Consider the following 24,121-nt stretch of genomic DNA (forward strand, 5'->3'; position numbering starts at 1 on the left):
ATATGATTCGGGTGAAAAAATGCCAATATAAAAGGATGTAAATAGCATGCAGGTGAAATGCCACCAAAATGTCTGTATGTGATCAATGTTTCTCTGAGCAGCATTACAACAGGAGGATTTATTTCTACGATTGTCCTTTTATCCAACGATGCTTGAATATTAACATACTGAATCACCGGGACCCCTGAGGAAGAAATGTTTTTTGAAATACGGACCGTGTCGGGTCCGGTATGTCCTATTTCAAGAACTTATGTTTGGATTTTTATTATTACTATTATTGTTTTTATTGATTTTTTATATTTTAATTTTTAATAAAATTCCTGCACTTTGTACATTTCCTGCAGTTTTGTTTTTGTTTTTGCATTGCTATTTCAACTGCAGTCATTGTTGGTTTCTTTTTGTTTAACTTTAAGAATAAAAAGATATAGCAGAATTAGAAAAAGTACAGAGGATGACAAAAATGATGAAAGGGTTGGGACACTTTCCCTATGAGGAAAAGTTACAGTGATTAGGGCTCTTCAGCTTGGAGAAGAGATGGCTCAACGGTGATATGATACAGGTCTATTAAATACTGAGTTGAATGGAAAAGGTAGATGTAAAATGCTTGTTTATTCTTTCCAAATATACTAAGACTAGGGGACATGCAATGAAGCTACTAAGTAGCAGATTTAAACAAACCGGAGAAAATATTTCTTCACACAATGTATAATTAATCTCTGGAATTTGTTGCCGGAGAATGTGATTAAATCAGCTTGGCGGAGTTTAAAAACAGCTTGGATAATTTCCTAAAAGAGAAGTCCATGGCCCATTATTGAGATGACTTGAGGAAATCCACTGCTTATTCCTAGGATAAGCAGCATAAAATCGGTTTTACTACTTGGGATATAGCCAGGTACTTGGAACCTGGGTTGGCCAGTGTTGGAAACAGGGTACTGGGTTTGATGGACATTTGGTCTGTTCCAGTATGACAATTCTTATATTCTCAGTCTTCGCTATATTCAGTTTTAGATGGCAGAGGGATAGGCAGGCTGAGACTGGATTCCTGTAGAGATATGTGGTTTGGAGAGGTAGATCTGGGAGTCATCAGCATAGAGGTCATACTGAAAACCATGTGAGGAGATCAGCGCATCAAAGGAGTGGGAATATATGGAGAAAAGGAGGGGTACCAAGACATGGCCTGAAGCACACCAATTGACAGTGGGATAGCAGTGGAGGAGGATCCCCCATTGCCTACACTGAAAGTGTGATAGGAGAGATAGGAAGAAAACCAGGAGAGAACAGAATCCTGGAATCCCAGCGAGGATAGCGTATTGAGAAGCAGGTGGTGATCAACAGTATCGAAAGTAGCAGATAGATCCATAAGAATGAGTAGAGAGTAGAGGCCTTTGGATCTGGCTAGGAAGAGATTGTTAGAGTCTTTAGCAAGGGCAGTTTCCATGGAATGGAGTGGGTGAAAGCCTGATTGAAGTGGATCAAGAATAGCTTGAGATGAAAGGAAGTCCAGAGAATCACAGTGAACAGCATATTCAAGTAGCTTTGGATAAGAAGGGGTGGAGGGAGATGGGACAAAAGTTAGAGGGGGTTATGGGGTCTAATGAGGGCTGTTTGAGGAGAGGTGTAACTACGGTATGTTTGAAGACATTGGGAACAATTGCAGTGATAAGAGAGTGATAGGTTGAGGATGTGACAGGTAGAGGGGATGACAGTGGGAGAGATAGCACTGAGTAGGTGGGTGGGAATCAGATCAGAGGAGCAGGTAAGGGGTTTGGAGAAGGAGAGAAGATGTGCAGTTTCCTCAACAGTGATTTCAGAAAAGGTGGCAAAGGTTGAAGGGAGGTTGGCAGAATGAACAGCTGGAAGGGGAGTGAGGGAAGAGGTGATCTGGTTGAGAACTCCAGGTGAACCTTGTTGTAGAAGAACTCAGCCATAGTCTCGGGAGAAAGTTAAGATGGGATTAGAGGTGAGGGCACTTTGAGTAGAGTTTAGTGTGGCAAAGAGATGGCAAGGGTTAGAGCTAAGATGGTTAAATGGGTGTAGTATTATTTTTTAGCAAGTAGAAGGATGTCAAGCAGGAATTTGAAGTCAGCATACAAGTGATACATGAGCATTATAACATTTTCATCTTTGTTTTCCATTTCTTTCCGAGCTCCTTATCTTTCCGTCTAAACCCCTCTCCCCCCATTCTCTATTTTTGTGGACAACACTCTCCTCCTCCCTGTCTTGTCAGCTTATAGCCTCAGGGTCATCTTTGACTCTTCTCTCTCCTTCTCCGCTCAGATCCAAAAAACTGCTAAATTCTGTTGCTTCTTCCTCTATAATATTATAATAGTTTGGTAGTGTCCTTTCCTTTCTGAGCACACTACCAAAATCTTCATCCATACTCTTATCACCTCTCGCTTAGATTACTGCAACTTGCTTCTCTCAGGTCTTCCACTCAATCATCTCTCTCCACTTCAATCTGTCCAAAATTCTGCTGCGCAACTTATATTCTGCAAGAGCCGCCATTCTTACATTATCCCTTTCCTCAAGTCTACTGGTTCCCCATCCATTTCCAAATACAATTCAAACTCCTCTTACTGACCTACAAGTGCACTTACTCTGCAGCTCCTCAATATCTCACCTCACTTATCCCCTCCCCCACATGCTCCCCCAGTGAACTCCATTCATTAGGCAAGTCCCTCCTAACCGTACACTTCTCCTCCACTGCCGGCTTCAGACTCCATCCCTTCTATCTTGCTGTGCAATATATATGAAACTGCCTGCCTGAGCCATTATGACAGACTTCATTTCTTCCAGTATTTAAATTCAAATTAAAAGCCCACGTTTTCAAGACAGCTTTCAACTCCTAACTCACACTCACTGTAAAATTACCTATGTCCTTCTTATCACTCTCTCTGTAAGGATTTCCCCTACCCCTATATGTCCTGTCTGTCTAAACTAGATTGTAAGCTCTTCAGAGCAGGGATCATCTTTTACATGTCAAATGTACAGCGCTGTTTACACCTTTCAGTGCTATAGAAATGTTAAATAGCAGTAATAGTAGTGAATAATATACAATTTGAACACTGCATGAGATAACATTAGAAAGAAAAGAAATCTAATATCACTGTTGGGACCAAAAGAGAAAATTAAGATGATCTAATAATGTGAAAAAAAAACTGAAAGACTTTAAAAAGACATTGGTTCTTCCTCTAATACCAAAACTAATCTTGCTATTTCTCTCTGAGTCCTCACACCCCTCTGCTAGAACAGCTCCTCTTCTACCCTTTGTCTTCCCCTCTACTCCCCACACTTTCTTACTCTACTTCACCATTGCAAATTTGGAATTTACATGTACAGTATATTTGGACAGTTTCATTCTTTGCATTAACCTGCTCTTTTCATTTTCACCTAATGAAGGGCATATAGCTCTCAAATAGTTTATCAGAAATGTATTTAGTCGAAGAAATGTTATCTTGTATAGCTTTGTTGTTGACCTCTGTTTACTGTACATACAAATCTTGGCAAGTTCTCTTTTAGCACAGCTCTAGTTTTGGCAAATACAAAGCTGGCTGTTGCATTGATTCTGTCTTTGTGTGTCTCCAGGTCTTGGGTGGGATTGAACCAAGTTTGTACACGGGTGAAATTTGGTACACCCCTATAAAGGAGGAATGGTATTACCAAGTGGAAGTGCTAAAGCTGGAGGTTGGAGGTCAAAACCTGAACTTGGACTGCACTGTGGTATGTATGCCAAAAAAATCCTCCATATTCTCTAAGAACAAGCAGGCATATATTCTCGCATGTGTGTGAGGTCATCCACAGAACCTGGTACAGACACTGCCAAGTGCACTGTCACTTTAAATTTTTAGGCAGTTCTCATACCACGCATATGCCGATTCCTTCTCACCTGATGTCGGCTTGAGGACCATCAGTTCTTAGATTTCCATGAAGCTGAGAAGCTATAACTTTGGTTTCTCCTCAGCGCAGAAAACTTTATCTTTTTGTACCTTCCTGATTTCATTTTATTGTACTCTTCATAAATCTTAATTTTTCTCGATTTTGTAGTCATTCCCTCGAATCTGGTAAATTTTTTTTCATATTTGATTTCTTGACCTTCGGGCCACTTTGAGACTTTTTTCACCCAACATGTGTTGACAATTTTCAGTATCCTTTTCACTCAAGCTCCCCAGGCCATCGAGCCTTTTGACTTTGCATCTGCCATGTTCCCTTCCATGTCAAAGAGGGTGTCGAGTGGTTTCAAGAACTGTACTTGATGTAATCGGACCATTTCAGGCTCTGACTCCCATAATTGGTGTGTTCAGTATCTAGGTCCTGACCATCAGGACATTCACTGTCATCTCTGTCTGCGTATGCAAAAGAGGACACTTAAAGCCCGACAGCTTCAGTGTGAAAGACTTTTTGGTTTGGCATCTACATCAAGAATGGTGGGAGATTTGTCACCCGATATACAGCCTGCATCAACACTGGCATCAGTATCGACACCCCATGTACCAGTGCTATATAGAGAGCATCATGCATGGGTCTCTCTTCAAAAGTAAGACTCAACATCTTCCTCCATGTAGCAGCATAAACTTTCTTCCTCTTCTAGGCATGGCACGGCATTGCCCCAGGCGTCCATCTCTTCAATACATAGTAAGTGTCAATGCATCGTACATCGCTCTCCATCACTGCAGATCATGTCTCCTCCAGGCTTGCCTCTATATCAAGGTCTCCCATGCCCAGAGAACATGCACTGAGACTGATTCCATGATGATGTCTCTTCCGGTGCAGATGTTAACTTTCCAGGAGGAGATCCAGGCTACGCGCAAGTAAGAACTAATAGGGCTACTGAAGATGCAGTCTATTGTGACAAGCAGGATCCTGTCACGTCTAAAAACACTTTAGACTCTCCAGACCAAGCTAAAAGCAAGCCCATTCCTAGAAAGAGGAATAAAGCTGTAAAGCCTCTTAAGGGCTATATACATGGGGGGATAAAAGGCCTCTGGAAGCACAAAGGATAGGGATAGGGTAAAAAAAAAAATAAATCCCAAAATCTACCTCTTTACCCTATCATTCTTTTTCTGAAATCCCTATGAAAACTCCTTAAGAGCCAGCAACAGGGCTGCAGGACAGTCAAAGGGCTAATAAAAGGGGAGGAACCAGCAGTACCAGTGTGCTTCACGCTGACCAAGAGGTTGCCCAGGGATACAAGAGACAGCAAGCCCTACAGGTGAATAAATTTCACACAGCTGTGCACAGAGGGGAAGAGCAGCAGTGGCTCAGAGTTCACAAGCAGAGAAATCCTCCAGTCACAATAACAAACTTTGCAGGAACTAGGGCATCCTTACCAATACCCCACAGGAAGGTTTTGGCTGATGAAAGCAGGAGGGAAAGGTACTTAACTCCAAAATATAAGTTTATCTGAGGGGAGGAATATCTGGTTGACGAGGATATAGAAGCTGACACAAAGAAGCATTTACATCCAAAAGTAGGGGGTGGAGAGTCAGAGTATGAAGGGGAAGCTCATATGGAGGTGGAAGAGTATGAGCCAGTTTTAAGTGATTGCACCACGTAATTTCTTCCCGCAGTAACAAGATATTACAGCGGTGGAGTGGTGGGGCTGAGGCTTTTTCATTTATCTACTCATGAGTCTGCAAGGTTAAGATTCTTATCCAGTATACACTTTTTAATAATATCAGCAGAACCAAAGCAGCAAAATAAAAGGGCAAATTAATAAAACATACCACAAAGCATATCATAGAGCAAAGGATCAATTAGATTGCAATAGAATAAAGTCAGATCACCAAAAGCAGAAATAATGGAACAAAAGCAACCTTATGTGGACTAAAATATAAAATAAGATACATAAAAGTATCAGAGCACAAGACAACAGATAAGTTAAAACACAGAATAGAGACCTAGCCGACCAGAAGTGAAAAAATGGGCTGTCCCAGGCAGTAAGTTAATTAACAGAGCATGCTGAACCCAGATGAGGTTCAACGTGGACAAGTGTAAAGTGATGCATGTTAGTAACAAAAATACCATGCACAAATACAGGATGTCCGGGGCGGTACTTGGAGAGACCTCCCAGGAAAGGGACTTGGGAGTTCTGATCGACAAGTTGATGAAGCCGTCTGCGCAATGTGCGGCGGCAGTGAAAAGGGCGAACAGAATGCTAGGAATAATAAAGAAGGGGATCACATACAGATCGGAGAAGGTTATCATGCCGCTGTACTGGGCCATGGTGCGCCCTCTCCTGGAGTACTGCGTCCAGCATTGGTTGCCGTACATGAAGAAGGACACGGTACTACTCGAAAGAGTCCGGAGAAGAGCGACTAAGATGGTTAAGGGGTTGGAGGAGCTGCCATACAGCGAAAGGTTAGAGAAACTGGGCCTCTTCACCCTTGAACAGAGGAGATTGAGAAGAGACATGATCAAAACATTCAAGGTACTGAAGGGGATAGACTTAGTAGATAAGGACAGGTTGTTCACCCTCTCCAAGGATAGGGAGAATGAGAGGGCACTCTAAAATTGAAAGGGGATAGATTTCACACAAACGTGAAGAAGTTCTTCTTCACCCAGAGGGTGGTAGAAAACTGGAACGCTCTTCCGGAATCTGTTATAGGGGAACACACCCTCCAGGGATTCAAGACTAAGTTAGACTAGTTCCTGCTGAACAAGGACGTACACTGGTAGGGCTAGTGTCAGTTAGGGAAGCTGATCTTTGACCAGAGGGCCGCCACGTGAGCGGACTGCTGGGCATGATGGACCACTGGTCTGACTCAGCAGCGGCAATTCTTATGTTCTTATAGAATTCCAGTGAAACAGAACATGAACAGAGAAAACAAACACATACAGGATCAAAGACCCAGAGCAATAAAGCAAAATACTGCAGCATGGTGCCCAAAGCTAATGAAGAACTAGATGAGACCCGCGTAAGGCCAAGGAAACACCGTTGACTGCACACCAGGTGGAGTCTGCGTCGATAAGCTTTCTCCATTTCTGCCACCGCCCCTGCCTGCCGTGCTTTGCTTCTTATATGTCTGCAGCAGTCTCCGCTTTGTCAGCTGAGAGCATCACCAATGCCGATCTCCCACTTTGCCTGATGAAGTGTCGTGGGCCTAAGCATTATCGCGCTTGTGCGCCACTGGCCCTGAGGCAGCCATCCAGTGACCGGGGTGGGGGGGCAGTTGTGTCTATTTGCTCCATAAGATGCACCCTTATTTCCATCCACTTTTTTGGGGGAAAAAAGTGCGTCTTATGGAGCGAAAAATACGGTAATTTGTATTTTGGTAGGTGTTTTGGAATAAAAAGGTTTTGAGCTTAATTCTGAATTTATCAAGAGAGTTTTCCAAATGGAGGTGTGACAGCATGGCATTCCAAAGAGAAGGGGTTGTGGTGGAGAAGATGGTGTTTCAAGTGTAGAAAAGTTCTTTGATTGAGGGGACAGTCAAAAGATTCTGATCAGCAGAACTCAGAGCCCGAGGGGATGCATAGGGGATGAGATGTTTATCTAGGAAAGATGGGGAATGGGTCAGTTAGATTTATATGTGATGCGGTGAGAAATTGGCAACCAGTGAGCTTTATGGAGTAGCAGAGTGACGTGGTCATATTTTCTTGCATTGTGAATAAGTTTGATGGCAGTATTTTGGATGAGCTGTAACCGGTGGATTTCTTTTTGAGTTATTCCTTGGTATAAAGAGTTACAGTAGTCAATGTGCAAATGATCAGGGAATGAATTAGGGTTTGAATGGAGGCGGGTTCAAAAATGGAGGTTATGGAATGTATTAGACGAAGTTTGTAGAAGCATTTTTGTGTGATTGAACTGATTTGGTCATGATAGGTGAGGTCTCTATCTAGGATGATTCCTAGTAATTTGACTTTGGGTTCGATTTGGATTTGTCGGGAATTGATACAGATTGGGTCTTTTAAAGTTTCATCTTTTTTTGGTCGGGAAGAGAGTACCTCAAGATTTGTCTAAATTAAGAGATAGTCTATTTGTTCAGAGCCATAAGCTGATTTTGTCGAGTTTGATATTTATTTCATGTATGTCATTTGAGTTTGAAGGGTTAATAGGGTGCAGAAGTTGAATGTCATCAGTGTATGTGAAGGTGGTAAATCCTATTGATTGAGCTAGGGTCAGAAGTGAGGCTAGTTAAATGTTGAAAAGTAGAGGAGAAAGGATAGAGTATTGAGGAGCTCCATAGGTCTGGGTGATTGGGGAAGAAGATGTGTCTCTAGAGTGTACCTTGAGGGTTCGATTTGAGAAATAGGAGGAAAACCAGAGAAGGGCAGGCCCTGAGATACCACTATTTAAAATGATGGAGAAGGAGATTATGGTCGATTGTGTTGAACGGGGCTGATAGGTCAAGAGATATAAGAAGGATGGATTTGAGGTGATCAAGATTGTAGTAGATGGTAGTGGTGAGACCAAGGAGAGATAGTTCTGTGGAATGATTAATGCAAAAACCCGTTTGATTAGGGTGAAGCGTATTAGTTTTCTCGGTGAGTTTGGCAATGAAGGGTAGGTTAGTGATGGGACGGTAGTTATCACATTTGGTTTCATCTAAGTTCCAGTTTTATAGTTTAGGGAAGACTAATGCAGATTTCCAGGAATTTGGGACGTGGTGGTTGAAAGGCTTTTGGATATCATTTCTAAGAGGAAGGGGCCGAATGAAAGATATAATTCTTTTAGAATGGATGGAGGGATATTTTCGATAGGGTTGTTAGAGGTGTTCATAGTCTGAATGAATTTGAAAAGATCTTCGAGAGACAGAGGTTTGAATTTTGAGAAGGTGCTGAAGGATAGAAGATTGTCCTGGCTGAGAGGGTCAGGGGGCCCTATTGATGGTGTATGTCCAAAGCTTTTCCTGATGTTTTTTATTTTTTGGTCAAAGTGGTTAACCAGATCTGTTTCTGATGGTTGATTAAGTTGGGGAGTGAGTGGTTTTTTTTTAAGGAGAAAGAGAACAAACGATTGCAAAGAGAGCTGATGAATTACGAGCGTTTGTGATATATTTTGAGTAGTATTCCTTCTTGACTTTTTGGATAGTACGTTTATAGTGGGTTGCTAATTCTTTGTATTGTTGGAGGGAGGGAAAGGATCAAGATTTTTGCCATTTGTGTTCAGAAGAGTGGAGTTGGCTTCGAAGGAGAACAAGGTTTTCAGTATACCGGGGTTTCTTTTTGGGGTGTTGATTCATCCCAAAGGTCTGATTGTTCTTCTATTTCAAGGGTTGCAAATTCTTTTAAATCTAATTTTAGAGAGTTCTGAATTACGGAAACGGTAATTTTATTAGTCTCTAAAGTTATAGGTGTGGTTAGGAACAGGAGAGTAGTTGGTGGGCGTTAGAGATTGAGAGCAAGTAGGACGTGGTCCGACCAAGGGCGAGGGTGAGTTGCTGGGATTTTGAATATATGAATAAGTACTGATGGCCAAAACATCATAACAATGGTATGTCCCACTAGATGAGTGGGTGATGAAATTAGAGGAGTTAGGGAGTTGTCTGAAGTTAAGATTAAGAGTTCTGCAGTATTGGGTTGATTTGGTTGGTCTAAATGTATATTGAAGTCTCCTAAGATGATGGGATTGAGATGGGAGATACTGAAGTCCATGACTGCGGATTGGAGAGAGGAATGAGAAGCTTTGATGACTGGGGTTGGGAGGTAAACAAGTAGGAAATTTATAGACGGATTATTAGGGAATGTGAATTGCAAGGTTTCAACTGGGTAAGGGTTGAAATTTGGAGAGCTTTTGATTTTGAGTGGAAGGGAGGAATGGAAGATTATGGCTACGCTGCCACCTTTTTTGTTTGGGCTGTGGTGTGTTTTGAATTTGAGGTTGTTGGGGCATGCTTATTTGATGTAGGCTTCTTCCCCTTTGGTTTACCAGGTCTCTGTGAGCCAGAATATGGTATGAAAGAAGAAGGCATGAAGAGTCTGGAACTATTTTGGTTTTAAAGGTTTGCTTTGGAGGGAGGGGTATATGAATGTGTTTGTGAGTCCTGGGGAAGTCAGGCACCACACTCCCGAAGCCAAGGTGAAAATTAGAAACCCCAAAGCTGACTTTACTGTGTGTCCTCACACTCTTATTGTAATGTTATAGATTGGGCAGAGTGGGTTGTCTAGCCTATTGGTGTGGGCATGCACTTCTAGTGAAATGGATTTTAAAAACATACCTACTCACCTAATTAATTGTGGATTCATGTATTTCCCTACTTATATGACTGGTTGATTAAGGCTTTATCATCACAAACAGATCAGCATGCTATAACCTCAACAGTTCATCTCTTCGAACTTCTAGGATTTGCTGTCAACCAAAAATCACATCTACAGCTGTCTGAAGCCTTGGAGTTCATAAAAGCACTCTTGAACACCATTCAAAGTCAGACTTTTCTACCCAAGCTGAAGGACAACAATCTCATTCACTTGTGTCAGTGGTCCCAAGCCACACGGTCCCTCTCTTCTCCAGTTCAAGTCACCCCACATCTATGGCACTTTCTCCAGTGGTGGATGGTACCCCAAAATCTATCCAGGGTCTCTCTTTCCAGTCTTCTCCTCACCAAAACTTTTAACCACAGATGCTTCAATACTAGGGTAGGGAGCTCATTTAGATGGTCTCCACACTCAGGGAGTGTGGTCTCACCATGAACAGACCCTCCATATCAATCTTCTAGAACTGCAAGTGATAGGAAATGCTCTCAAAGCATTCCAGGACCACCTCTCAAAGCATTCCAAGTCGTGCTTATCTGTACAGACAACCGGGTCGCCATGTTCTGTTTGAATAAAGAAGAAAGAACAAGATCTTATGGCCTTTGTCGGGAGGCAATCGAGATATGGAATTGGGCCACTATTCATGGGATACTTCTCAGGGTGATTTACTTGGTAGGGAAGCAGAATATGTTGGCATGAGCATGCTTCTTTTGCCTCACAAATGGTCTCTCAGCACAGTCTTGTATCTGATTTTTCTTGATGGGGAACTCTGGACATAGACTACTCCATTTCTGTTCTAGACACTTTGCCCCCAACTGCACTGCATCTGACGCCTTTCAACTTCACTGAGTGGACAAGTTCCTCTACACATTTCCTCCAATCTATTTTTATAGAGAAAATTCTACTCAAATTTTGCCAAGATTGGGGAACCATGATCCTCATAGCACCTCTTTGGCCATGACAGGTTTGGTTTCCTCTCCTCCTAGAGCTATCAATCAGGAGATTGTGGAAACTGCAACCATTTTCAACATTGCTAACTCAGACTGAAGGGCTCCTACTCAGTGGTGTAGTGAGGGTAGGAGATGCCCAGAGCGGTGGTACCCCTGTGCCCTCCTTTCTGCACTCCCTGCTCCATCTCTGCCTCCAATGCCACACTCACACCCTCCCTTCCCCATAGCTCTTTAAATCTTCGCCTGCATGAGCAACTTCTCTGGCCTGCTGCTCACGATGGTGTTGGCTTTCCATCTGATGTCATTTTCTGGCCCTGCTACCAGGAAGTGAGTTCAAAGGGAAGTCAGACCAGTGCAAACAGCAGGCTGGAGAAGTTGCTCATGCTGATGAAAATTTAAAGAGGTATAGGGTAGGGAGGGCATGAGCTTGGCAGGGGGGGGGGGGTGAGGTGCCGCACCCCCACAAAGATGGTGCCCATGGTGGTCTGCACCCCCTTACTATGCCACTGTCCCTACTTCATCCTAGTACTAACAGATAAATGCTTTCTGCCTTTTGGCTGCAGTATCCATGGTCACTGAAGCATCTAGGACAGCTTCCACTCAGCACTGTTATCACTTCAAGCGAATATGCTTCTCTTCCTGGTGTGCATTACATTCTCTAGACTCTAGAGCCTGTCTCATGTCCACTTCCATCCATCCTCGACTACTTACTCTACCTCTTTAATTCTGGACAAAAATCCAATTCGATTAGAGTTTGTCTCAGTGCCATCAGTGCATTTCATTCCCACCTGAACAACAAACTGCTTTCTGTACATCACATAGTATCCTATTCCAAACAAAACTACCTATCAAACCTCCTCCAGTCGCTTGGGATCTTAACTTGGTTCTCTCTGCTCTTATGAATTCTCCCTTTGAACCGTTCACATCTTGCTCTCTCAAACCTCTCACTTGGAAAGTAGTTTTCCTCATAGCCCGCATGCTGGATGAGTGAACTTCAAGTCCTTATATCAGATCCTCTGCAAGGTTCTATCATGACAGGGCAGTCCTTTGAACACATCCAAAATGTCTCCCTAATGTGGTTTCAGAATTCTACTTCAACCAATCCATCGTTTTGCCTGTTTTCTTTCCAAAGCCATGTTCTTATCCTGGAGAAGTACCTTAGACTGCAAACGTACCCTGGCATACTACCTGAACCGCACTAAGCTACATAAGGGTCCTCCCTCCCAGCTCTTTTTCACTTTTGATCCTAATTGGCTAGGAGTCACTATATTCAGAAGGGCTATCTTCACTTGGCTAGCAAACTGTATTTCCATTGTGAATACTCAGGCTGGGCTAATGCTACAAGGCCATGGGATGTCTGTGGCTCATTTTCGCTTTGAAGAAATCTTGGTCCTCAGTCCATATGTTTACTTCTCACTACTGTTTAGAGCAGAGCTCCAGAAGAAACGGTTGGTTTGGGCAAGTAGTTCTGCAACATCTATTCTCTACTTCCGATTACTGGTCCAATCACTAATCCTGAGCATCCTAGACTACTGTAATATCATCTACCTAGGTTCATTTAAAAAAACCATCAAACGCTTAAGACTCGTTCAGAATGCAGCCGTTTGACTCATCTATAATCTCAAAAAATCTGACCATATAAGTCCCTTCTACAAAAAACTGCACTGGCTGCCTATGGAGGCGAGGATTATCTTCAAATTTGCTTGCCTCTGCTTCAAAACCCTAACAGGCTCGTCCCCAATCTACCTATCAGATCACTTTGTCCGTCCGGGCCACACCCGCACACGTAATGCCCACTTGTTTGCCTTCCCGTCCCTAAAGTGCTGCATCTACAAGAGATTCCTCGACAGATCCCTGGCGTTCCAGGCATGCAAATGGAACAAATGTCTATCCACTCTCATCTCTAATTCTCCCTCCTACCAAACTTTCAGGAAGTCAATCAAAACTTATCTCTTTGATAAATATCTCTGACTCCCGCCCTCCTTGTAACTCTACTTTTAACTATGACTTGTACCTCCCACCTTCCTGCACCTCCCACCTACCTGCCTTCTCCCTACCTGCACCTCCCACCTACCTGCATCCGACTTCCTAAGCCACGCCAATTGACTTGTTTATAACCTCTCTATCTCCTTCTTGCCTGCTCCCGACTCGCTAAGTTATATTGATTGATTGACTTATTTGTAAATTTCGCTGTAGATGTACAGTCTCTTGTCATGTAAACCGCTCTGAACTATTCTGGTACTGCGGTATACAAAAATAAAGTTATTATTATTATTACTTAAAGCTAACTTTTCCTCCAACTCTATAGGGTTTCATCAGAATTCTGTATATTCAATGTTTATCCTCTTCCAGAAACATGATCCTAGCAGCTTATGAGTCCCACATGGAAAAAATTATGCCTGCTTGTACTTGGAGAAAGCAAAGATACTTACTTGTAGCAAGTGTTTGAGGACAACAGGCATACTCTATGTAGGATTACCAGATGTCCGGATTTCCCTGGACATGTCCTTCTTTTTGAGGACATGTCCGGGAATCCGGAAGGCTTTTCAAAACCAGGCACTTTGGCCCTGATTCTGTATGGGACGCCCGGGAGAGGTGTCCTATACAGAATTGGGCCTACACTAACCCCGATTCTGTAACCAGCATCCATGTTACAGACACCGGTTAGAGAATCGGGTTAGAGTAGACGCGGCTGCTACACTTATCGCGGCAAGGGATAAGTATAGCGGCCGCCTGTCCGATCGCCAGCAGGAGGGTGCCGAACCCCTCCTGCCGGAACACCGCCCCCCGAAACTCCCAATCGCTGGCAGGAGGGTTCCCAACCCCCCTGCCAGAACACCACCCCCCCCAAACTCACAATCGCCGGCAGGAGGGTGCCCAACCCTTCCTGCTGGAAAGCCAGACCCCCTCCAGATCCCCCATGCTAATGACCTCCCCCCCATGATTCCCCTAACCTCCCCCCCAACTAACCTTTAAATGTTGGTCGGCTGAACGGGTCTTGCTGCCGTCCAGCCGAAAGGCCCACCTTGTCGAAATGAGACGGGCCCACCCCTTCAAAGCCCATCCCCGCTAAGTCTAAGGCCTGATTGGCCCAGGCTCTAGAAGCCTGGACCAATCAGGCCTTAGGCCTAGCGGGTCTGCCCATCCCCACTAACCCTAAGGTGTGATTGGCCCAGGCTCGTAGGCACCTGGGCCAATCAGGCCTTAGGGTTAGTGGGGATGGGCGGACCCGCTATACCTAAGGCCTGATTGGTTCAGGCTTCTAGAGCCTGGGCCAATCAGGCCTTAGACTTAGTGGGGATGGGCCGGGAAGGGGCGGGCCCATCTCATTTCGATGAGGCGGGCCTGTCGGCTGGACGGCAGCAAGACCCATCCAGCCGACCAACATTTAAAGGTTAGTTGGGGGTGAGGTTAGCTGAGGGGGAGGTTAGGGGAGTTATTGGGGGGGAGGTCGATAGCATGGGGGGTTCGGAGGGGGTCTGGCTTTCCGGCAGGAGGGTTGAGTACCCACCTGCCAGCGATTGTGAGTTTGGGGGGCGGCATTCCAGCAGGAGGGGTTCGGCACCCTCCTGACGGTGATCAGACAGGCGGCCACAGCTGCTATACTTATTGCGGCAGGGAGATCCCTTGCCGCGATAAGTATAGCGGCCGCATCTACTTACAATGTAGGCCAGTATTGTGCTGACCTACATTTTAAGCGCCTCTTCCTCTAATAGGGAGACGCGAATGGCCGCCTAGGTTCGCCTAAGGCCCTTAGGCGAGCTTAGGTGTCTTGCAGGCCTCCCTAGGCTCCCGGAGGCGCCTTCAATATAGGGGGCCTGCCTGAGGAGCATTTTTTTTTTAAACGTGCATCCCGATTGGTTGATTAGACAGCTGTAGGACGCCTACAGCTGCTTAAAATCGGGACGGCACTTTGTAGAATCAGGGCCTTTGGGTTTTGAAAAGCTTCCTTGAAATCGCATCGGGCTGGAAGGCATACGCGGATGCCACATGATGACTTCATGCGTGTGACATCTTGTCACATCCATGGATGCCCTCCTGCCCGATGAGAGTAGGCAGCGGGGGCTGGGTTAGGGTAGGATTGGGGGCAGGATTGGGGCGTTACAGGGCGTAGGTAGGTGGTACTGGGCTGGACCGGGGGTGGGTCTAGGGGGATCCAGATTTTACTAAAGAAAAATCTGGTGACCCTAGAGATATGAAACAATTCCAGGTCCCTAGAGATAGCACTGGAAGTCTTTGGAAAGGAAAACAGCGATGGGTCCAAGGAAGACTGGCACTTCACTGATAACATAGGAAGTAATCTGGTGGTAATAAACCTTATTTTCTGCAAGTATCTTTTTATTCACTTAATATAATTTTGAGCCCCCCCCCCCCTGTAGATTCAGGAGCCTGTAATCTTGTATTCCTGCTGTATTATGATGCATCAATTTTTGTCTTGTAGTACAACACAGATAAAGCAATAGTGGACAGCGGAACCACTCTCCTTCGCCTGCCCCCAAAAGTCTTTGATGCTGTAGTGAATGCTATTATATATTTGTCTCTGGTAAGGAGCCCTCCTTCATCGCTGAGATTGTTTCATATTAAAGTTACCTTTTGGTGCTAAATATGACAGTGTAAATGCTTGTGATTTTTGTGCTGTCTGTGTGCCGTTGCTGTTGGGTTAACTAGGATCTTTCAGTTCACTGTTTAAAATCACATGTTACACAGTAAAGTGCTGCACAGAAAATATGAAATATAAACTACAGTATGTTCTTGCTTCTAATAATTATCAACAGACAATATGTTTAGACTAGTCTTTAAGCCCATTACATTAACGGGTGCTAGAGTAGATGTCTGTCTGGGTATTTTTTTTCTTTGTATGTCTCTCCTTGCACGCTGCCTGTCTGTCATTTTTTCTATCTGTGAATCTCCCTGTGTCCTTAGTGCCCTCAGTGCCTCCTTCCTCCCCTCACCCCCCCTCCCTCAAATTCCAGCTTGCCTGCCTGCTTCCCATCCCCCTTCCATTGAAACCCCCCCTGATGCCAGCCTGCCTGCCTCCCATCCCCCTGAACAGCATGTTCCCATAGAAACCATCCCATCCCCCCCGATGCCAGCCTGCCTGCCTGCCATTGAAACCCCCCACCCCCCTCCGATGCCAGCCTGCCTGCCTGCCATTGAAACCCCCCATCCCCCTCCGATACCAGCCTGCCTGCCTCCCATTCTCCTTCCATTGACCCCCCCCCGATGCCAGCCTGCCTCCCATCCCCATGAGCAGCATGTTTTCATGGAAACCACCCCCACCCCACCCCCCGATGCTAGCCTGCCTGCCTTCCATTGAAACCCTCCCCACCCCCTTCGTTGCCTGCATCCCCCTTCCATTGAAAACCCCCTCCTCACCGATGCCAGTCTGCCTGCCTGCCGCAGCATGTTTCCATGAAACCCCCACCTCCCTCCGATGCCAGCCTCCCTGCCTGCCTCCCATCCCCCTTCCATTTAACCCACCCCCCATGCCAGCCTGCCTCCCAAAAAGAGCTACCTGGCATAAGAATTATAACAAAGCAGCTCCAGCTCTTCTCCTTTCAAATACATAAACCGTCTCGTCAGCTCTTAGCACCGCTTGTAGTATCTCCTCCCCACCGCCACCCAGCAACTGAAGCACAACGAATCGGGCCAGGCTGCACTCACCCGGGGGGTGATTGGAGGATGGGGATTCCCCGCGCTGACTCGGCCCAGCTTGAAGAGCCGGCCGAAGCACAGAAATGAATGTTCTTGTTCTTGTTCGGTTCCCCCTTCCCTTCCCGTGGGCTGGCCTGCTGCGGCCGAAGGTTTTTTTAAAGTAAGGGAGCCGTTTTCAAAGCCGCCGCCGCCGCAGCTCCTCTCATGAGTGCACTTGCGTCGGAAGATGAAAGAGGAGCTGCGGCGGTGGCAGCTTTGTGGGTCCTGTAGTCCGAAGCTCGATCCAATGCGCTTGTGCAGATTAGAGGGACTGAAGGGGACAGAGAAAAACAAAACAGTAGTTCGTGGATGCTGGGAAGTAAGGCTGAGGAGTCGCGCATGCGCACTTCTGTGGTCACAGACCTACTGATCACGGAAGCACGCAGATAGGAGTGCGCATGCGCGGCTAGAGTTTTATATTATAGGATCAGCTGACATCAGCTGCAGATAAAAAGATGCTATGACCTTTGTAATCCATGTCTCAGGAGCCTCATGAGAGGCTCCTGAGAAAATTAAATAATCATGGGATAATGGCAATGTTCAGTTGTGGATTAGGAATTGGTTATCAGACAGAAAACAACAGAGGGTATGATTAAATAGCCATTTCTCTTAATGGAGGATGGTAAATAGTGGAGTGCCAGAAGAATCTGTTCTGGGATCAGTTCTATTTATCTTATTTGTATATGATCTGGAAATTGAAATGACGAGTCAGGTGATTCAATTTGCAGATGACACTAAATTGTTCAAAGTTGTTAAAACGCATGCAGACTGTAAAAAATTGCAGGCAGACCTTAGGAAATTGGAAGACTGGATATCCAAATAGCCGATGAAATGTAATGCGTACAAATGCAAAGTGATGCACATTGGAAAGAATAACCCAGATCACATTTACCAGATGCTAGGATCCACCTTGGGGGTCAGCGCCCAAGAAAAAAATCTGATTGTCATTGTGGACAATATGCTGAAACCTTCTTCCCAAAGCATGGCAGGAGCCAAAAAAGATGTTAGGAATTATTAGAAAAGGGATGGTAAACATGATTAAGAATGTTATAATGCCTCTGTATCTTTCCATGGTGCAACCTCACCTTGAGTATTGTATTCAATTCTAGTTACCTTTTCTAAATAAATAAATAAAATATAGATAGATATAGCGGAACTAGAAAAGGTTCAAAGAAAAGCAACCAAAATGATAAAGGGGATGGAACTCCTCTTTATATGAGGAAAGACTAAAGAGGTTAAAGCTCTTCAGCTTGGAAAAGAGACGGATAAGGGGAGATATGATTGAAGTCACAAAGACTAGGTGACATTCAATGAAGTTACAAGGAGGTATTGTAAATCCAATAGGAGGAAATATTTTTTCACTCAGAGAATAGTTTCCAAGTTTATTAATTATTTATATACTACTTATCAATGGAGGTTATCTAAGCAGTTTTGCATTCAGGTACTCAAGCATTTTTCTCTGTGTGCCCTGATGGGCTCACAAACAATCTCCCTAGTGTACTTGAGCAATGGAGGAATAAGTGACTTGCCCAGGTTCACAAGGAACAGAATTGGGCTTGAACCAACAACCTCAGGGTGCTAAGGCTATAGCTCTAACCACTAAGTCACTAGACCAGAGGATGTGGTAAGAGTGGTTAATGTAACTGGTTTTTAAAAAGGTTTGGACAAGTTTTTGGAGGAAAAAGTCCATACATAGTCTGCTATTGAGACAGATATGGGGGAAGCTACTGCTTGCCCTGAATTGGTAGCATGGAATATTGCTAATATTTGGGTTTTGCCAGGTATTTGTGGCCTGGATTGGCCACCGTGAAGATGGGCTACTAGGCTAGATTGGCTATTGATCTGACCCAGTGTTACCCGTCACATGTCCAAACCCCCAGTCACTCTCTTCCAGTCTCCAGGCTTTCTATCAAGAGGAACATAACAGGGTTAAACAGTTATTCCAACAGACTCTTAAAACATTTGACACCGCCTGATCATCCCGATGTCCACCCTGGACTCCTTGTTCTTCAATGGCCTTCTGGATCTTCCTTTTGGTCCTCCCTGACCCTCCGGGCATCAAACAGCTCCTGGTGCCATTACTGATTTCTCCACTGGTCACCACCATCCCAGCTAGTCCCTCCACCAGTTGCTTCCAGATATCTTCAGCTAATGGTCTTTAGGTCTAGTAGGCTGCTTCACCTGGGGACCTCTCTGAATGCTCCTAGTGCCATTACCAGTCTCTCCGCTGGTTGCCACCAGTCCTGCCAGTTCCTCCGCTGGTCAGCCATCAGTCCTTCTTCTCAGCCTTGGACTCCTCCATCCAGCTTATCCACAGATCTTCCAGCTGTTTGTGGGGCCACTGCCAGTTCCGACCACAGATCTTGATTTTCTTCACTGGTCCTACCGCTGGTCATCAAGTATGAGTCCCAACTGGACTCTACTGGGCCCTTCAGCTACTTTGTCTTCCAGACCTTTCCCTGCTAGTGAATATGTCCCCACAGACCCTCCCACCATCAGGCTTCTTTCATACAGAGCCAGATCTCTCTCTACTGCTCCAATTTCCCCTGTCATCCTAGCTACTGCACTGCCAGTCCACACCAGTTAGCAGTGGTCTTCAGGGCTTACCAGGAGTTAGGCTAGAGATCCAACATTTCTCCACCCAAGGGTCACCAGCTCCCAAAGGAGCTTTGAGCTTTCTGAGCTCTCTGTGCTGAGAGTTGTTCTTTTCAGCACCACAATCCACTCAGGGTAAGTGGGCAGCTCTCAGCAGCATTTGCAGCTCTTATGCAAATCAGCTTTCCTGTCAGGCTCAATGAGCACCACTGCTCTGGCTCCCTCTGCTGACCAGTGACAGGTTACCTAATCACATCCAGTAAGGCTATGTGTATGTTTTTATGAAATGGAGAAACACTTGGTAAATCAAGTTTGAATAGATTAAATGTAACCTACAAGACATGAAGTATGAATTCATCATGAAGGAATGAGATTCAAATAGAGTGATGGAGGTAGGAAGGAGGAATGTGGCTTGTTCATTGCCAGCTATTTGAATAATAAGAGCAAAGGGATAAAGGGAAACTGAGGAGGCTTACAAGTTCTTTAGTGGAAGCACAGTACACCTTTATTTTTTTTGGCACCTTGTCCAGTCTGGCTACTAAAACACCTCTGCACCTCAAATCCAGTGTGGTGGGGATGTCTGTTTAGGAAGAGTGGATATTGCTTGTAATTCATCTGCTCTGCTACTTTTATCTGCTAATAAATACACAGGTTATAATTGTCTGAAAAGAACTGGCCTATGTGAAATAATCAAATCATGAAGGGCAACCTTCAGTACAGAGGCCTAGTAGCAGCAAGGAAGGACTCAAAGTTCTGTTCCTGGTTTCAAGATTCTTCTCCTTGGTCTATCTGGGGCTGAGAATATTGCAGTAGCCACATTTTGTAACTGTGACTTTGAGTAGAGTTGGAGGGAAAGCATATATCTGTGCTTAGTGTGACTCCTAGTGTCTGGTAAAAGAACAACATTTGGAGTAGCTCATTAGTGAGCTTCATCCTGCTGTTAGCCAGAAGAGAGCATCACCATGCTCGGTTAACTTTAGGAAGATCTACAGGTGAAGAAAGGAAAAATACTGGCTGTATATGATGACTCCTTGAGGAGAGCCAGAGGGGAATATTTTGTACATGAAGGTAAGCAGTGAAATGGTAAACTAAGACATGCATCAGAAAGACCATAAAGAATTTTGTCTTAGTTGCAGTATCTTCTGTCTCTTTAGATTGAGGATTTCACCAATGGTTTCTGGACTGGTTCTGAACTTGCCTGCTGGCATAAACCAGAAACTCCATGGTCTTACTTTCCAGATCTTTCTATCTACCTGCGGGATGTGAACACCAGCAGGTCTTTTCGCCTTACCATCCAGCCTCAGGTCAGTACATTGTGTGACTGTCATAGCATTATTCTGAACATCTCCTTAAAATATTACTTAGACTGCATAATGAGGATCTTCTCACATACATTGGCTTAAGAGTGAGATTCATCACTGTCATGGTATGCATGAATCTAATCTATCTGGAGACATGGAGGGGCATTTTTGATAAGATGTCTACATAGCAAAATAGCAAATGACAGCAGATAAAGACCTGAACGGTCCATCCAGTCTGCTCTTTAATTACATGCATTCAGGGCTAATGTTAAAGGGGGGGGGGCAGACAGGGCAACTGCCCTGGGCCCCACAACTCCAGGGGAGCCCGCAGTCCAGGCAGCTCACTTAGTTACCATCAGCCTTGCCTTCAGCTCTGGTTCCGCTAACCAGATGACAAAAACAAAGACAGAAGCCGTGGGACTTTCCCTCTTGCCTGCATTGCTATAGGCTGCACTGATCTTGATCCTGCCCCCTTCTGAAGTAACTTCCTGTTTTTGAGGGGTGGGATTGAAATCGGTAGAGCTTATAGTGAATAGCGATGCAAGTAAGAGGGAAGCTCCGGCAAGTTCTATCTTTGTTATTGCTGCCCAGTTTAGCAGGACCAGGGTTGAAGGCAGGGCTCATGACAACCAACTACCAACTGCTGGAAGAGTGGATCGGGGCCAGCTAGCTAAGGGAATGTGAATCATGGTCAGTCAGCCAAGGGAGGAAATAGCAATGCTGGATTGTGGGGGGGAGGGAAATATGTGATATGCTTGTTATGGGAAGGGACATGGTAGACACAGATTGGATTGGTGTGACTGAAGGGAAATGATGGATCACCTTGGGGGAGGACAGTTATTGGAACTTGGTGGTAGTGGGAAGAATAGGAACACAAAGACAGATGCTGGACCTTCCAGGTCAGAGAGACATAGAAAATGCTGGACACAAGAGGGTGGAGTATGAAGACAGAAGGAAGATTCTGGACATGGGTAGAGGGAGTAGGGGAACAGAGAAGATATGCTAGACATGGTGAAGGGGGAATAGGGAGACAAGGGGAAGATGCTGGATGGAGGAGGATATGAGATGCTGAATATGGAATGGAAAGAAAAGGAATATGCCTGCTTGGGGTTGGAAGGAAGATAGTGATAATGGAGGGAGTAGGGTGATAGAAAGGAGATGCTGGATTAAGATGGGGAAAAGAGGGGATGTACTGAAATGGGATGGGGAAGATGGTGGGCTGGCTAGCTTAGGAAAGTGGAGAAAAGAACTGCTAAGACCTCTTTTGCCTTGCTGGCCCGTTGAATCCCTGACTCCACAGCATTTTTGCCTTTCTTATTTTGGTCTCTGATGAAGGGGCTGCTTGCTCTGAAACCCAGCTAAGTTGGACCATGGTTGGACACAGGAATTGCATGTGCTAATCATTTATGAACATTGGAATGGACTTGGCGTCTACAAACTGCAAATTCAGCTAAGTGTTTGAATTGATTTTCAGCTTTACCACCAACGGGTCTGCGGGTTTGACCCAAGCGGGGTCTTGTATTCCTTGTGGGAGCTATTCTTTTTGTCACAATTTTTTACGGTAAAGTTTTTCACTGTATTAATTTATAGCACTAATTGCACACGGTGAGCTATCCTATGATGGTGTGCAGCTGGCCCCTGTGGTGGTGCCGGCTCTGTGGTATCAAGAGCATTAGAAGAGCAAGTTTTCAGAGCTCACATCCTCACACTGAGGACGCTCCTTCACTATTTAAATATTAAGGGCTCCTTTTATGAAGGAGCGCTACGGGCAGTGGCGTACCAAGGGGGGGACGGGGGGGGGGCGGTCCGCCCCGGGTACCAAGCCCTGAGGGGGTGCTCCCGGTCCGGTCCAGTTACCCCCCCCTGCGCCGGGTGTCGCGTCTGGAAACAGCCTGCAGCAAGATCGGGATGCCAGAGATCTTTGCCTGCTTCGACTGTTTCCTCCGCCACGGTCCTGCCCCTCCTCTGATGTCAGAGGAGGGGCGGGACCGCGGCGGAGGAAACAGCCGAAGCAGGCAAAAATCTCTGGTATCGCGCGATCTTGTTGCAGGCTGTTTCCCCAGGGCAGTAGCGTACCAAGGGGGGCGAGGGGGAGGTCCATCCCGGGTGCCGCCTTAGGGGGGGGTGCACAGCTGGCCCGGTCCCTATCGCGCTCCTACCCTCCCAGCGAAAGCAGCATCGGCGCCATTATCGAAAAAGGTAATGGCGCCAGGCCTTGGAGCACCAAGGCAGACCGCTTCTCCCCCCTCCCAGCCGAAACCCCGCTGACCATCCTATCTCTCTCCCCCCCCCCCAAGTGAACCTTTCTGACCCTCCCAGCGAAAGCAGCAAACCTCCCTCCAGTAGCGTCGGCTTTATCCTCCCTCTGCCGCATCACTGATGACGTCATCAGTAACGCGGCAGAGGGAGGAGAAAGCCGCGAAGGAGGTTTGCTGCTCTCGCTGGGAAGGTCGGAAAGGTTCACGGGGGGGGGGGGGAGATAGGAGGGTCAGCGGGGGTTCGGCTGGGAGGGGGGAGAAGCGGACTGCCTCGGTGCTCCATTACCTTCTTCGGGCAGCAGCAGCGTTTACAATTCGCTGCTGTTGCCGGCTTCAGGCCTTGTTCTCTGCCGGGTCCTGCCTACTTCCAGTTTTCATGAAGACAGGACCCGACAGAGAGGAAGGCCTGAAGCGGGCAACATCAGTGAATTGTGAATGCTGCTGCTGCCCGATGAAGTTCAGGACATCAGGACATCGGGGAAGGAGCAGGGAGAAATCGGCTGCTGGCTTGGGGGTGAGGGTAGGGAAAGAATCGTGGAAGTGGAGAAATCGGCACGATGGCTTTGTGCAGGCTAGGGGGAGAGAGAAAGAAAGGAAAAAATAAAGAGGGGGGGCCAGGGGGAGAGAGAAAGAAAGGCAGAAAGAAAGAGGGGGACCAAGGGGAGAGAAAGAAAGGCAGAAATAAAGAGGGGGACCAAGGGGAGAGAAAGAAAGGCAGAAATAAAGAGGGGGTCAAGGGGGAGAGAAAGAAAGGCAGAAAGAAAGAGGAGGGCCAGGGGGAGAGAGAAAGAAAGGCAGAAAGAAAGAGGGGGACCAAGGGGAGAGAAAGAAAGGCAGAAATAAAGAGGGGGGTCAAGGGGGAGAGAAAGAAAGGCAGAAAGAAAGAGGGGGGCCAGGAGGAGAGAGAAAGAAAGGCAGAAATAAAGAGGGGAGCCAGGGGGAGAGAGAAAGAAGAAGGATCAGAAGAAGGACCAGAGACTCATGAAATCACCAGACAAAAAAGTAGGAAAAATGATTTTATTTTCAACTTAGTGATCAAAATGTGTCCGTTTTGAAAATTTATATCTGCTGTCTATATTTTGCACTATGGCCCCCTTTTACTAAACCGCAATAGAGTTTTTTAGCGCAGGGA

The 24,121-nt window shown here is 45.7% G+C and overlaps 1 protein-coding gene across 1 annotated transcript in view; it reads left to right on the forward strand.

Moving 5' to 3' along the window:
* Positions 1–24,121, forward strand: part of BACE2 (beta-secretase 2) — a 162,836-nt gene that overhangs the window by 93,472 nt on the left and 45,243 nt on the right. Inside the window, exons 5-7 of the mRNA XM_033943013.1 lie at positions 3,586–3,720; positions 15,583–15,684; positions 20,585–20,734. Of these exons, the coding sequence (XP_033798904.1) occupies positions 3,586–3,720; positions 15,583–15,684; positions 20,585–20,734 (387 nt within the window). The remainder of the gene's footprint in view (positions 1–3,585; positions 3,721–15,582; positions 15,685–20,584; positions 20,735–24,121) is intronic.

This window comes from Geotrypetes seraphini, chromosome 4, assembly GCF_902459505.1.
Source record: "Geotrypetes seraphini chromosome 4, aGeoSer1.1, whole genome shotgun sequence".
NCBI classification, from domain to species: domain Eukaryota; kingdom Metazoa; phylum Chordata; class Amphibia; order Gymnophiona; family Dermophiidae; genus Geotrypetes; species Geotrypetes seraphini.